At 44.3% G+C, this 13,416-nt stretch overlaps 1 protein-coding gene across 1 annotated transcript in view; it reads right to left on the minus strand.

Annotated features, from left to right (window-relative positions):
* Positions 1-2,322: 2,322 nt before the first annotated feature.
* Positions 2,323-13,416, minus strand: part of arhgef17 (Rho guanine nucleotide exchange factor (GEF) 17) — a 92,167-nt gene continuing 81,073 nt past the window's right edge. The window contains exons 11-21 of the mRNA XM_088920247.1: positions 12,928-13,135; positions 12,558-12,631; positions 11,978-12,165; positions 11,052-11,290; positions 10,123-10,366; positions 9,180-9,266; positions 8,569-8,636; positions 8,003-8,151; positions 7,544-7,718; positions 6,651-6,917; positions 2,323-6,233 (exon numbers count right to left, since the gene is read on the minus strand). Of these exons, the coding sequence (XP_088776373.1) occupies positions 6,028-6,233; positions 6,651-6,917; positions 7,544-7,718; positions 8,003-8,151; positions 8,569-8,636; positions 9,180-9,266; positions 10,123-10,366; positions 11,052-11,290; positions 11,978-12,165; positions 12,558-12,631; positions 12,928-13,135 (1,905 nt within the window). The 3' untranslated portion in view covers positions 2,323-6,027. The remainder of the gene's footprint in view (positions 6,234-6,650; positions 6,918-7,543; positions 7,719-8,002; positions 8,152-8,568; positions 8,637-9,179; positions 9,267-10,122; positions 10,367-11,051; positions 11,291-11,977; positions 12,166-12,557; positions 12,632-12,927; positions 13,136-13,416) is intronic.

A 13,416-nucleotide genomic window follows, 5' to 3' on the forward strand; every position in this document is an offset into this window, starting at 1 on the left:
CCAAATAAGGTGATAAGAAAAATGTCCGAGCACTAATTCGTGCTTGATTTTTCTTTTGGCAACATCAGTACCTGAGAATGCAGAAGCTATTTTTTCAAAAGCAAAAGCACTCCATAATGTGCATTTCTGAATATTTCCCTCTTTACATACTTTAAAACCATCTAGCTTCTGCATCTAGCTTTTATCACTGTGGAGTATCGCTTTAGATAAGATAAGATCACTTTATTGGCCCTATACAATTTCTTGTATTAGGAATTTGTCTTTTCGCATACCCTAGCTTGCTCTCCATGAAACACACAGACAGGGAGAGGGAAGCTTGGGGTCAGAGCGCAGGGTCAGCCATTTATACAGAGCCCCTGGAGCAGTTGGGGGTTAAGGGCCTCACTCAGGGGCCCAACGGAGTAGGATTCCTCTGCCGGCTGCGGGATTTGAACCGGCAACCTTCCAGCCAAAGGCGGAGATCCTTAGCCACAAAGCCACCACTCTGCCCCCCAAATAGGGACAAAAAGGCTCCTTTTCCTTGTACTGATGTTTGTAGAGTCAGGTTTTTTTTTTCTGCAGGTACAGTGTCCACCTATTCTGGTACCAAGTATAGCTATTTTTCTCGGGCAGTAAGCAGCCGGGAGAATAAGGGAATGTGGCAAATTTTTATGTGGATAAATACAACTTCAGATAATCGTTATTCTTAAACTGATTCAAGTTTAAACGCCTAGCCCTTTAAAACACTTCAGCGTCAAGCAGAGTGCACAGCAGAGTTCAGCTCTCTTTTCATGCTGTGTTAAAAGTACCCGTCTTTTACTGTACATAATTTTCCATCTCCTCACTTCTGTCTACGGTGTGCACAAAGTGAATTTCTCTTTATAATTCAAAAACACATATTTGCTCGTTCCCATGCCAACGGTCTTCCTCTTTTCATGGAGCCGAATAATTTCACAAAGCCCTTCGCGAACGCTGCCAATGCGGTCCTATTCAGATATACTTAATTTCAAGGGCTTTTGTAGTGTCTGTTTGCCACAACAGAAATAGTAACCTTAACCTTTGCAGATAAAGCATCCTACATTGCAGCACTATGATCAAAAGCTGTCCATGAATACTGCAGTGAACTTTAATGTTGATTCCCACACATTAAAGCTGCAACACTCCTCCCCATCCATCAGTGGCTTTAGCTTAAACCTGCAAACCAATTTCTTATGAGAAAAAAAAAATCTCTACACCTGCACTACCTGTTGTGACGAACTCAGAACGTGCTTATGAAAGACAAACAGACAGCAACGGCAGTATGTTCTACCTTATTAATTTATTTATCAACTGAAGATGCCCCTCTCTTCTGTCGAATTGACCGCAACACCATTTTATCTTAATTTTCCAGAAGGAGGAAGCACAGGTTATGCGTTCGAGGGACACAGCCTGACATACTGTTGGTACAGATTCTTCTACTCAGAGCATTACTGTATTTTACAGTTCTACAGCAAAGAATTAAACGTGAACAGAGTTCACCTCAAACGTCAAACAAGATTAATATTAGTTAATGCCATGACAAAAAGATTCTATCTATTCAGACAATACTCTCGCACCCAGTAGCGTAATGGATCACTCATCATCCACCACAGAAACATAAAATCTGCTTGAGCTTTGCAGAGCAGTTGACTTTGTTACCGATCCAGGGCAACCGATATGACAAATTTCTGTACTAATGAAGACCATTTCTTTAAATCACTGCTTTCCTCCATAAATACGATACTTATACACACATTCTATATCCTAAGATGGGTTTATATACTGTAGTACTCTGCACATTCCGTTGTAATACATTGTATTCCATAGAAAATGGGCCTACAAACATTGCATAAATACCGTTGTTCTTGCTTGAATAAGAACATTGTTTTTAACTGGACTACATAACTACACAGTCCTCCCAGGCAGACCAGACACAAATATCCACTGTCTACCATTTAAATTAAAAGCATACTTTGCATTCTCCTCGCTTGGACAATGTAGGGCAGTCACATACACAAGCAAGTAAGGAAGATGTATACCAAGGTAAATGGAGACTCTGCTGTGAAATTATTTCTAGCCTGGTTAAGATGCCCAATTGGTCTGTTTAGAGTTCAATATACTTGCCAGTTCAGCTTGAGCATGATGTAATTTGACTCAAGGGTACAATTGGTACAGTGGAAACTTGAGACTTATGCTTTTCCCGCAGAGTTTCCCTACTGAAAAAAACAGGACAACAATTAAATCAAATTACCGATAATCTGAAAACACTGAGCTGTCACAAATTAAAATTATACAAAACATGAAGAAATAAACACAGAGTCTGGCACCAGTGAACTTTTTAATTACAAAGAACCCACAGTGACAAAAAAAAAACATAGCAGGAATATGTGATACTGATAATCATGACATCTGTAATATCTCAAGATAAAAGTTTTCATTTTCTTCTTTAAAATACTGTAATCGTTATAATTTAAACGTGATGGCACAATAGGTGTGTACCTAAGAAAACTTAAACAAGTATATAAAAATATGCCATTAGATTCATATCAACAATTGAAGACTGGGAACAGTATGTACAGAAAAGGCAATATATACCAATATTTACAATACACAAAAACAACTTCTTTCACACATGGGCAGAAAGGCTAATTACAGGGATGAGTTACAGTACATGATTCCTGCAAGAGAAGAGTCTATTTGACCCAATCTGCATGGTAGTAACTTCTACTTAAGAAATGCTTTTTTGGAATAGGATAGGCAGTACAAGTTGTTTTAAAAAATAAATTTGAAAATGTTTGAATCGAAAGCCTTTTTGTTTCTCCATTTTGTTGAAATGTGTTTTATTCTGGAATATAAGGTCACAATTACAAATATTTTTTAAATATATTCTTGAGAACATACTTCATCACAAAGCCTATAAGAATGTGTTGTTTTTAACAGCTCTGAAAGCACTGCCTTTCAGAAACAGTTAACTATTTATAATTGGAACACTGTTCATGTGGCATAGAACTGAAGGCACATTCAAATATTCAGAGTTGTCTGGAACTCTACAGAAATGGTTGAAGTGTTAGATTCCTAGCAATACTGGTTTTCTCTTATTTGTACAGTGCATATAAGTATGCTTCATTAGTCAGTCCACTTCAAATATGGGTTATCTGTATAAATAAAATACCAGGCTTTTAATGAACATCTACAAAAACAAAAAATACAGGCAATTTAAATTCCAAATTCAACCATGAACCTGATCATGTAATAATTGTGCCTCTCAGGTGGGCTTGTAAAACCGGATGGGCAGAACTTGAAAAGAGGCTATTCACCTGCTTTCTGGAGGAAACTAGGTAAAGAATTTGCTTGACAATACCTGACTACTGTTAAATGAACGCAGTCAATTTCCAGACCGCTAATTCTACTTGTTAACTAATTGAAAACACCAAATCTTTTCTCTTGTTCAGAATAATAGTACTTACATTACCAGACAGCTCATAACAAGATGTTTTTAATCTCAATTTAAGCATCATAAGGATGTTGACATACTATATACTGTGCAGTAACACATGAGAAAAGGGTGTGGACTGGGAATAAAGCAAAGTGTTTATTTCACACATGCTTTATAAACAAATGACCTCATTCTGGCCACGCATCACACAGACTCGTTACAAACACTTACAACTTACACTGTTTTAGCATTACAGTTTGAAAACACTTCAAATGCCATGTTTTGTCCGCACTTTACAGTTTGTACTAATCTTGCTGCTTATAATTTAGCTGAAATACATAACAGTAACTGTGTATTGGTAACTTTTATTTTTTTATCAAGACTGCTACCCTCAAGTGGGTTTGTGTAATTTCCAAACCGTACTTCCAGAACGAATGTTTACTTCAGTATCCTTCAGCATGGTAGTAAGCCACAAGAGCTGCTTGTGATACTCTGTTCAAAAACTTTCACCAATCCCTCTTTTGGTGTGAAAACCCTGACCAGTCGACTCATTTTAATCCAAAATGGGCAACAATGCAGGCAGGATCTGATGGGAGTTTCTCGTCTTCCACTGTATGGTGGCGTGGAGTGAATTACACTCTACAACAACAGGGCAAAATGAAAAACTAACAGTTTTGACTACAGCAGATCAGACATTGAAAAATCACAAAAACCCTGAAATGGCAACTGCACTGATTATTTCAGAGATCTAATGCAATCTTTTAGATTTGTCACCTAAACAAACTTAAACCTTCTTTGTGCATTACTATCTGGTCTTATTCCACAGCCTTAATGAAGTTTCATCTGCTTCTTTCCAGAACATGCATGATTACCGACAATAATGTAAAATGGGATAAAACAAACATGAACAATTAACTGCAGGGGTCTCCAAACCTCATCCCTCAAACCACATCCAGCAGGTTTTACGAGTGTATATGAAATCATTAATTTCTGAAGACTTGGAACAATTCATCTATAATCTGTTGTAAAAGGTGATTTGCTACAGTATATATTAAGTAATTTAGAGATCACCTGGAATAAAAATCGGAATGTCTTTCAGGACCCTCACAGACCAGAGTTCCCTCGATTGAAAAAATTACTTGATTAAAGGATCAGTCATTTACAGTGTTCCTCCTCTTTACAGAAACAGGTGATTTAAAATGACCTTCAAGCCTGACTGGACTGGTTCTCTCCTTAACCATAACTGGAGCCCTGTGATCTAACAGCTTTCAAACACTTCAGCTGCAGCTCCTGAGTGAGGCGAGAGATTTCACGATGTAACTCTCAAACTAGCCACTCAACCTCAGCCCCACCTTCTGGCCCACACAGAAAAATGTATAAATTAAGTGCTGTAAAAAGATAACTCAATTAAAATAAAACATAAATACTGTACAAACATGACTGGTATGGTACCATGAACAGAAAGGAATAAGATTTCTCTAGTACTGTGGTGGTCCAACAACAACAACAATAATAATAATATAAACTTTAAAATGTAACAAAAAATAAAGTGAATAATGTGTCAGTAACTAAACTGTGGTTCATTAGACTGAAGAGAGACACAAGCCAATCCATATCTCAACCCACAGACTAAGATATATATGTATTATATATAATCTCCTGTCAGGTACCCCTGGCCACTTATTGCACATTGGTTATTGTCTATGCTCTCTTACACTCTTCAATTAATAAAAAAAGGAGATTTAAAAAAAAATCTTCATTCGTAGAGACACAAATCACAGTCTGAAATTAACAGTAGTTACCACACCATCGAGAATCGATGTGTGTTGACCATTTTCCTCTATTGAAATAAAAACCGAGGTCGGGCAGAATATGTGATTTTCTTCTCTTGACTTCTGCCAACATCCTCCTTCCGTTTCTTCAGACCTTTTTGAAAGTCACTCGTTTCCCTACGAGGAAACGAGCTACGCCTCATTTCCCCCCTTCCCTCTTCTTTTACACTTCACCTCTCTTTAGGCTGACCATGAGCCAGCCTGTGGAAAATCAAAAATATGCTAAGTGACGCCTTCAGGAAAGAGCCGGAAGCTTCTGGCTGAAAGGCTGACCTAAAAGCAGGGGCCCAGGGGTGAAACATCTGGAGGAAGCCACTGCGGCACTGACCGGGAGAAATCGCACTGGGGGAATTCAACAAAGAGTTCAGACGATTATCAGTCACTTTTCTTTTTTTTTTTCCTGTTTAAAAACAATTGCTTCGCTTCTTCAAACCCCTCCTCTTGCTGCTGCTCATGAAGTTAACAGTTTCAGCACAACGACAGAGCCAGGAACAACACAAGCCGTGCGAGATAATACTTCTTACACCGAATGGAAAAAAACAAATTAACAAAAAAATAAACTTTTTTTTTAAAGTGACCCCCCATACACACACATCCCCTCCCCCCCGTGTTAAGAAACACCCATGCACAGACAGACTGGATGTCCAAGGAGAAGACATTTAGAATTTAAAAGACGAAGTAGAAGGCGGGGAGCCAGAGACCTGCTGCCCCTGCGGTACTGGGGAAGGGCTGTGGGCGGGTCTGACTGCAGCAGGCAGCAGGTCACAGCCTCCACAGCAGCAGGTGGTTGGTGCTGTCATCCCGGCCCACTGTCTCGCTGCTGTTGTTGAGCATGAAGTCCTCATAGCCGTCCCCCCCACTGATGACGAGGAGGTTGGATTTGGACTGGAGCAGGGTGGAGGCACGCCGGCGGGCAGAGTCTCGTCTCTGAAGGCCCGACCCGCCTTCTCCGCCCGTGGCCGGGTTACCTGAGAGTGGCAGAGAGCACAAATTAGCAAGGCCGAAGCACACCGGTGGCAAACGTTCTGTTCCTGAAAGTATTCCCCAGTAGATACCTTGAAGATCCTAGGGGAGCAGTAATGGGGAACGGTTTCATGTGAGCAACTAGAGTAATTTCAAGATTCCTTGGATGGCACAGACCTCAACATCCACTGACTTAAGATAACCAAGTCGAAAAGCATACTGGCTTGATCTCTGAGCCAGTTAGGGGCTCGGAGAGCAGGCTGTGTGAATTATAATACATCCAAAATCTGAGGAGGAAAGTTTCCACCTTCTGGAGTGAAACACAAGCAATGTCGCAGCAATCGCTCCAGCCCTGACGCCCTCCATCACGCCACCAGCTTCGAATATCCCTGTATAAGACACAGCAAGGCTCCGGCCTGTACCTTGGTCTCCAGGCAGCGGGAAGGCCACATCGAATCCCTCAGGGAGCTCGATGGAGGTGAGGAAGCGAACGTGGCCCGTGTGTCCGTGCGCCGAGCCCATGGGGACAGGAGGAGCGCGCAGGGGGCTGGTGCCGGAGGAGACGGGGGGGATGGTGAGTGTGAGCACCACCCCAGCGCTGGTGCCGATCCAGAGCAGGTCCTTGCAGGCCAGCAGAGCCGTGATACGCAGGCAGGCCGCCTTGTGCTGCCGGATGATGGCGTCTGACCCTGCACGGAAGGCGGAAGAGGGAAGCTATTCAAAATCCTCAAGGGGTCTGAAGAAGTCCCTTGGGCTGGCTTTGTCGGAATTAACAGTGGAACCTGAGCCACAGGAGACAACTAGAAACGAAAGCACACTTAAATCTGAGAGAAGGAGACTTTGGATCTAGTCAAAGGGTATTCAATCACGTTGTTTAAATTGGATAACCTGGCTATTTTCAAGAAACAGCTGGATCAATTAGTTAATAGCTCCCAGACAGGATAGATGAGCTGAATAGTGTCCTCTCACTTCTTAAGTTCTTCAGTGCTATCAGCTGCAGTCACACAGCATTAAGCCCTGTAACCCCCAGCGAACACACTAGAAACTGCCCCATGTTTTAGTGCAGCAAATAAAGGCCCAATTCTGTGGAAACACTATCATTGATCCATGCTAGTTTTGAGCAGTTCCCACTATTTACAGATCAAAAATTAAAAGCTGAAGAAGGTGTATCAAAGTGGAATATTTGTACTGTAGTCTGAATTGTAGCTTCCTACCGGATCATGTTTTCATTCTGCACAAGCAGAGTGGCTCAGGCCACCTGTGTGACAGGCCAGCATGAGTGACTACGGCTCACTGCCCAGTGTCCAGCACTCACCTGCCAACATCTTATGCACAGCAGGGGCCACGTCCACCTCCATGAGGCTCTCACAGGTGACGGCATGGTAGAGCCGGACCTGGGCGCTGCCCTGCAGGGCGATCCACACACCCTGGCCGTAGCTCACCATGCTGGTCACGCAGCGGCTACTGTCCTGCCCAATCTGGAACGTGTGCTGCAGCAAAGAAAAAAAACAATAACAACCATATGCGATCAGGGGAAGATCAGTCCATATGCGTTTAAAAACAAACACAAAATAACCGTTCGCAAAGCTATGCCACATGGCTTGTGACATTGGGACAAAATATTTCAAAAGTGTTTTTCTTTTTAATCAAGGTTGCAGTGAGGGAGGAAAGAAACTGACAGCTTGATCCAGTGTTGTGCTGTGTATGGGTGTACTGTAAGCCCCTTGGGCTGCATCTAATCCTAGGCTGTAGTGTGGTGAGCCCCATGCTGTACCTCCTGTGCCAGAGTGTTGGTGTTGAGAATGAGGATGCGGTTCTGACAGCCACACCACAGTTTCCCCGTCACGGGCACCATTTTGGTCACAGGACTCCCGGGGGTGCCCAGAGATAAAGTCTGAGAGTTCTGGGGATCCCAAAAACTGCCTGTGTGAAAGAAGACATAACCCAGCAATGAATGCCTTGCACAAAGTTTTCATACCCATTCAGAATGACACCCAGAAATCTTCCAGTACTACGCTACATTTAATACCATCTAAGTGTCTTGAAAAAGACAAGTAATCTTACTTGTAGACAAGGCTGAATACTTTTACACCTCTTGGGGAAAAACCCCTTAGACCATGGAAATGAACTAATAAAATGAATAATTTTTATTGATATGAAGGAACAGCGGTTTTTCACAACAGTGAAAGCATATGCTTACAGGCAGACACTGCTTTTGTTTCATTTGTTTGCTTCAAAACCAAATACGGTAACGCTGGTCTTCCCAAGATGTGGATTTAGCAAGAACAGCCTCAAAATGATACTGCAAGTGGGATTCTGGCAGCACCTACTCAGACTCACCTGCTTCCCTTTGATAGACAATGATTTCACCGTTGGCAAGAGATACAAAAACTTTGTTGTCAAGATACCTGGAAAAAAGAGAGGAAGAGCTATTATTACACAAAGAAGAGTTAAGTATTTTATCTGCGATTCCTTCTTAGAATGATGCAGGTTCAATTGCTCGGACAATCACAGGTGAAACAGTGCCAGTTCTGACACTGATTCTAATTCTGCTTGATATAGCAAATAAGCCCATATTCTAGTTCAGCACATACAGGCTTGATCGAGGCACTCACTGCTTTCACTGCTATTATTTAAATTTTGCAATTCCTGTTACACCGGCAGCTAAATTTGACAAGCGGTCAAACAAAACTGCTTGACCACAGTCGCAGCTGAGATACAACCCTGAGGGCTGTACTATCCATCTCTGTTATTTTAAGGTCACCAGTCCATGGCGTGTGCTCTGTTCTTACCCAAGATGTGAGGAATTGCCAGCAGCAACAGCCCTCACTGCTCTTTGGACAAATTGAAATAGCTGAAGTTCTACTAACGTCACATAGGAGTACACAATTTAAATTATTTCTCTTCTTCTCTTATAATGGTGTAAGTGAACACTATAACCGGCAACTTACAAGATGCACAAAATGGATGCTGAGTGCTGCATCTTCATGCTGTTCTTCCTGTTCCGAATGTTGTCCGATGACTGATATACATGAATGCTGCCAAAACATATGAAATGTTTGTTAAAGGAAATCACTGAGAATATAAAACTAGTCCTGTTTCTTTAATGATATGCTTTCAGAAACGTAACGATGCAGTTCGGATGACGAAAGTGCAATTTGTCTTCCCAATATACTTCAAGGCTCTCCTGGCCTCTGTCTGAGGGCTACCATGAGGAAATGAGTGACTGAGAACTTAAGCAAGAGAGCCCCTCAACCAAGAGGCCGAGCGAGGGAGCGAACTGAGGAGCCGTGCGAGGGGCTGAGCGAGGGAGTGAACGGGGGTGCCGTGCAAAGGGCCAAGCGAGGGAACGAGCCGAGGGGCCGTGCGAGTGGGGCTGAGCGAGGGAGTGAACGAGGATGCCGTATGAATGGCCGAGCGAGGAAGTGAACAGGGGTGCTGTGCGAAGGGTCAAGCGAGGGAGCCGTGTGAGGGGCCGAGCGAGGGAGCGAAGGGGGGTGCCGTGCGAGGGGCCAAGCGAGGGAGCGAACCGGGGAGCCATGTGAGGGGCCGAGCGAGGGAGCCGTGCGAGGGGCCGAGTGAGGGAGAGAACGGGGGAGCCGTGCGAGGGAGTGAACGGGGGAGCTGTGCGAGTGGAAGAGCGAGGGAGCGCACGGGGGAGCCGTGCGAGTGGCTGAGCAAGGGCGTGAAGGGAGCAGCTGTGCAAGTGACTGAGTGAGGGAGCAAATGGAGTAGCTGTAAGAGTGACCAAGTGAGGGCGCAAATGGAGGAGTCGTGCGAGGGACAAAGTGAGGGCACGAACGGAGTATCTGTGCGAGTGACCGAGCGAGAGAGCGAACGGAGGCGTTGTGCAAGTGAAAGAACAAGCCAAAGCGGGCGAAACCCAGGCAGTACCAGCCATCCTCGGTGCCCAGCCACACGGAGCTCTGGTAGGCCTCGGGGTCAATGCTGAGCAGGTCCTCCAAGCTGGCACGAGTGAAGGAGCCCCGGCTGGAGCGCCTCATGGCCCGGCCATCCATGGGGCTGTCGCTGCTGAGCCGAGGGGGGCCGTACGAGCTGGCCACCGACGGGAACTCCTGCTCCTCCTCCGAGCTCGTTGTCTCGGTCGTCATTTCTTTGGAGCCAACCATTTCGTCATCTGGAAGGAGGGGGGAGAGTAAGCCAGGGTGGGATGGCGGGGAATCGGAAGAACAAGGTGCAACAAGGGCAAAGGAGACTGAGAGAGCTGCAGTGCTTCAGAGGACAACATGCCTGACAAAACTCTAAGAAATAAAGCAATGCCTCCTTTAACAATAATGCAATGCCTCCTTTAACATTTTCAACTGAATTTTAAATAAAAATTATTCTAATTACAAATGAAAAAAATAAAACCAGTGGTATGGCCAAGGCAGGATATTTCTCTCACCATCCCCAAATTTTATACATTTTTCCATCCTTTCATTTCCTTTACACATCTCTTTTCCTTCCTTTCACTCTCAATATTTAGTATGTTCTACCTGGTGGTTTTTGCCTCAAGCAGGCCTTTTTAAATTGATTCATTTTACATTTCAGATTATAAGCAATCTTCCATGTTGAATTTGTACAACATTAACCCGTTCCATGTGGGATGGCCTGTATTATCCACATATTTCCACATGATAGCGGGAGTACAGTTCAGGAAGTTCAGTTCACTTCAGGTAGTACAGTTTTCAGTTTTGATTTTCTTTTACAGAAGCTTCTAGGAGGCTGAATGTCAGAACCGAGCCCCCTGCTACTCTGTGTGGAGGAGCTGTGGGGTGAAAGAGGCGGTCGAACACAGGAGCACGAGCTCTCTCCTCACTTACTGCCAAAGCTGGAGGAGATGGTGGAGCGGCTGGCCTGGCTCTGGAGGGTGGAGGAGGGGCTGGGCGAGGACTCATCGTCCGTGTCGTCGCTGTCGAAGGGCACGAGCTCTCGACCCCGTCCTCGGGGGGGCCCCACCAGCTCCAGGGACGAGCCCGAGATGGAGATGTGGAGGTTCTGCTCCGAGGGAACAGGGGCTGGCTCGGGCGGGGGCGGGCTAAGCAGAGACTCCCCTCGATCCCTGGGAGGAGGGGGGAAAATGTGAGCACACAAGACAAACTATAGACCTCTGAGAGACTGCAGCTGCTGCCCCGTTCAGCTGAGCCACTGACAATCAATCAGTGTCCTCACACTCCAACATCTAGTTAGCACTAGAACACAATTAGTGCTTGCTGAATACAGTTCTGCTGAAACGTTAATCTAGTCCCTTAGAACCCGCTAATACACAGAAGTGGCCCATGAAAGCATAACGTGCAATTTTTCTTTCATTTTGACACGTTTTAATTGAAGACATCACTTCAAGGATTCCGGTCTCCTGTTTACAATTCACTAATTCTGAATTTCCCGCGACACCAAAAAACTGTTGAGCACAAAAACAAAACACATCACAACATAGCCAAAAAAAACACATTTTTGTTTGATGCTAGCTTTGTAGAAGAATCAGTGAATCTAGAAAGAATCATGGCCTCCTAATAATGCCCATCTATCAATTGGCTTCATCACTTTCCTCCTCACTGACAGCTGGTGTGTACTGGTGCACTATGGCTGCTGTTGCATCATCCAGGTGGGGCTGTACACTGGTGGTGGTGGAGTGGAGTCCCCATTACCTGTAAAGCGCTTTGAGTGGAGTGTCCAGAAAAGTGCTATATAAGTGTAAGGATTATAATTTGTAGATTTAGAGGCGAGCACTGTAACCTCTCAGACACACCTGGCCTTGAGCCCCGGAACAGCAGAGATGCAGATGATCCTGGCCGAGCAGACAGCAATGCAGGCCTCCACTGTGGGCTCATCCTTGATGTTCAGAAGGCACACCTGGCCTACATAGCCATCGCTGTTACACACCCACACCTCATAGGTGTTTTCTGGGCAGCTGTGGCTGGGAGACGCACAGGAAAACTGGAGGAGAAAAAGTGAGAGTGGGCAGAGCTTCACTACAGAGAACATGTCCATTACACGATGGAAGCCATTCAGTGCTTGTCTGTTTTTTTTTAGAGCAGAGCCTTCAGAAACATCAGCCACTAAATGAAAAGGTGAATCAAATGTGTTTTTATGTTATTCAAGTATTTACACTATAAATCATTTTTCTGTACATTACATATAAATCTATGTGTCTGAAGGAAACATTATTACTCATTTTTTAACCCGTCTTACTGTGAAACCCTGTAGCAACATATTGCAAATCTGCTGTAGTGAAGTGACACTACAGTTAAGCTGCAAACAGCAGTACTGTCAAAAAAGAATAAATTTAATTTCTCAAACAGGGCACAGCAGAGCTGACACAAACTCACCTGCATTCCACTTCTGGTTTTCATAATTGGAATAGCTTTCAGAAATTCTGGATCCCAGTAATCTTTATTCATTGCTTGAAAAGAACAGTGCACAAAAAGATGTTAGGGAAAAAAAAACAATTTTGACCTCATGCCATCACGACAGAGAGTTATATCACGTGGTCCATTTAATATCTAGAATTCCTTGTTCTAGAATGGCCTTACTTACAGCTTCAGGCAATGTGAGCAGGATTTATTTTTTTAAAAAAGCACTGGTATACAGTGCTGTCTAACCATTTCTAGGGGAAAGAAAAGACATTATGCTCCCTAATCTGTCTTCTTGAGAAAGCTGCTAGTATTTCCTTGCTTTTAAATACGAATCCTCAAGTACCGAGTTTCTTCTTGGCGTCCTCGAAGGCCTGTTCGAAGTTGCTTCGCGCCTCCGGTCCAGTGAACTCGAAGACGAAGGTGTTCTCGGCGGAGGCAGTGGTCAACTCCACCTTTGTGGGCAGGAAGGTCATGCTGAAGGACAGCGACTGCTTTTCTGCCAGCTCGCGATGAACAGCAGCCATCAGGTCCCTAATCACATCATCCAGGCCCTGAGTTCAAACACAGAGGGTTAATTAATCCTTCTTCGCCCTTCAGGGAATCATTCACTGTGGTGACTCACCTGAGCACAAACTTTGCCCTCCACAACAAAGAGGGGCAGACCCCCGGTGAGGGCAATACTGTACAGGCATCGCTCGATTTATATCACCCTGCAACTCACAACTGGCAGCCCACTGAAGCTCAGCAGGTGTGAGCCTGGTCAGTACCTGGATGGGAGACCTCCTGGGAAAAAAACTAAGGTTGCTGCTGGAAGAGGTGTTAGTGGGGCCAG

Source organism: Atractosteus spatula, chromosome 7 (genome assembly GCF_055471065.1).
Source record: "Atractosteus spatula isolate fAtrSpa1 chromosome 7, fAtrSpa1.hap1, whole genome shotgun sequence".
Lineage (NCBI taxonomy): Eukaryota > Metazoa > Chordata > Actinopteri > Semionotiformes > Lepisosteidae > Atractosteus > Atractosteus spatula.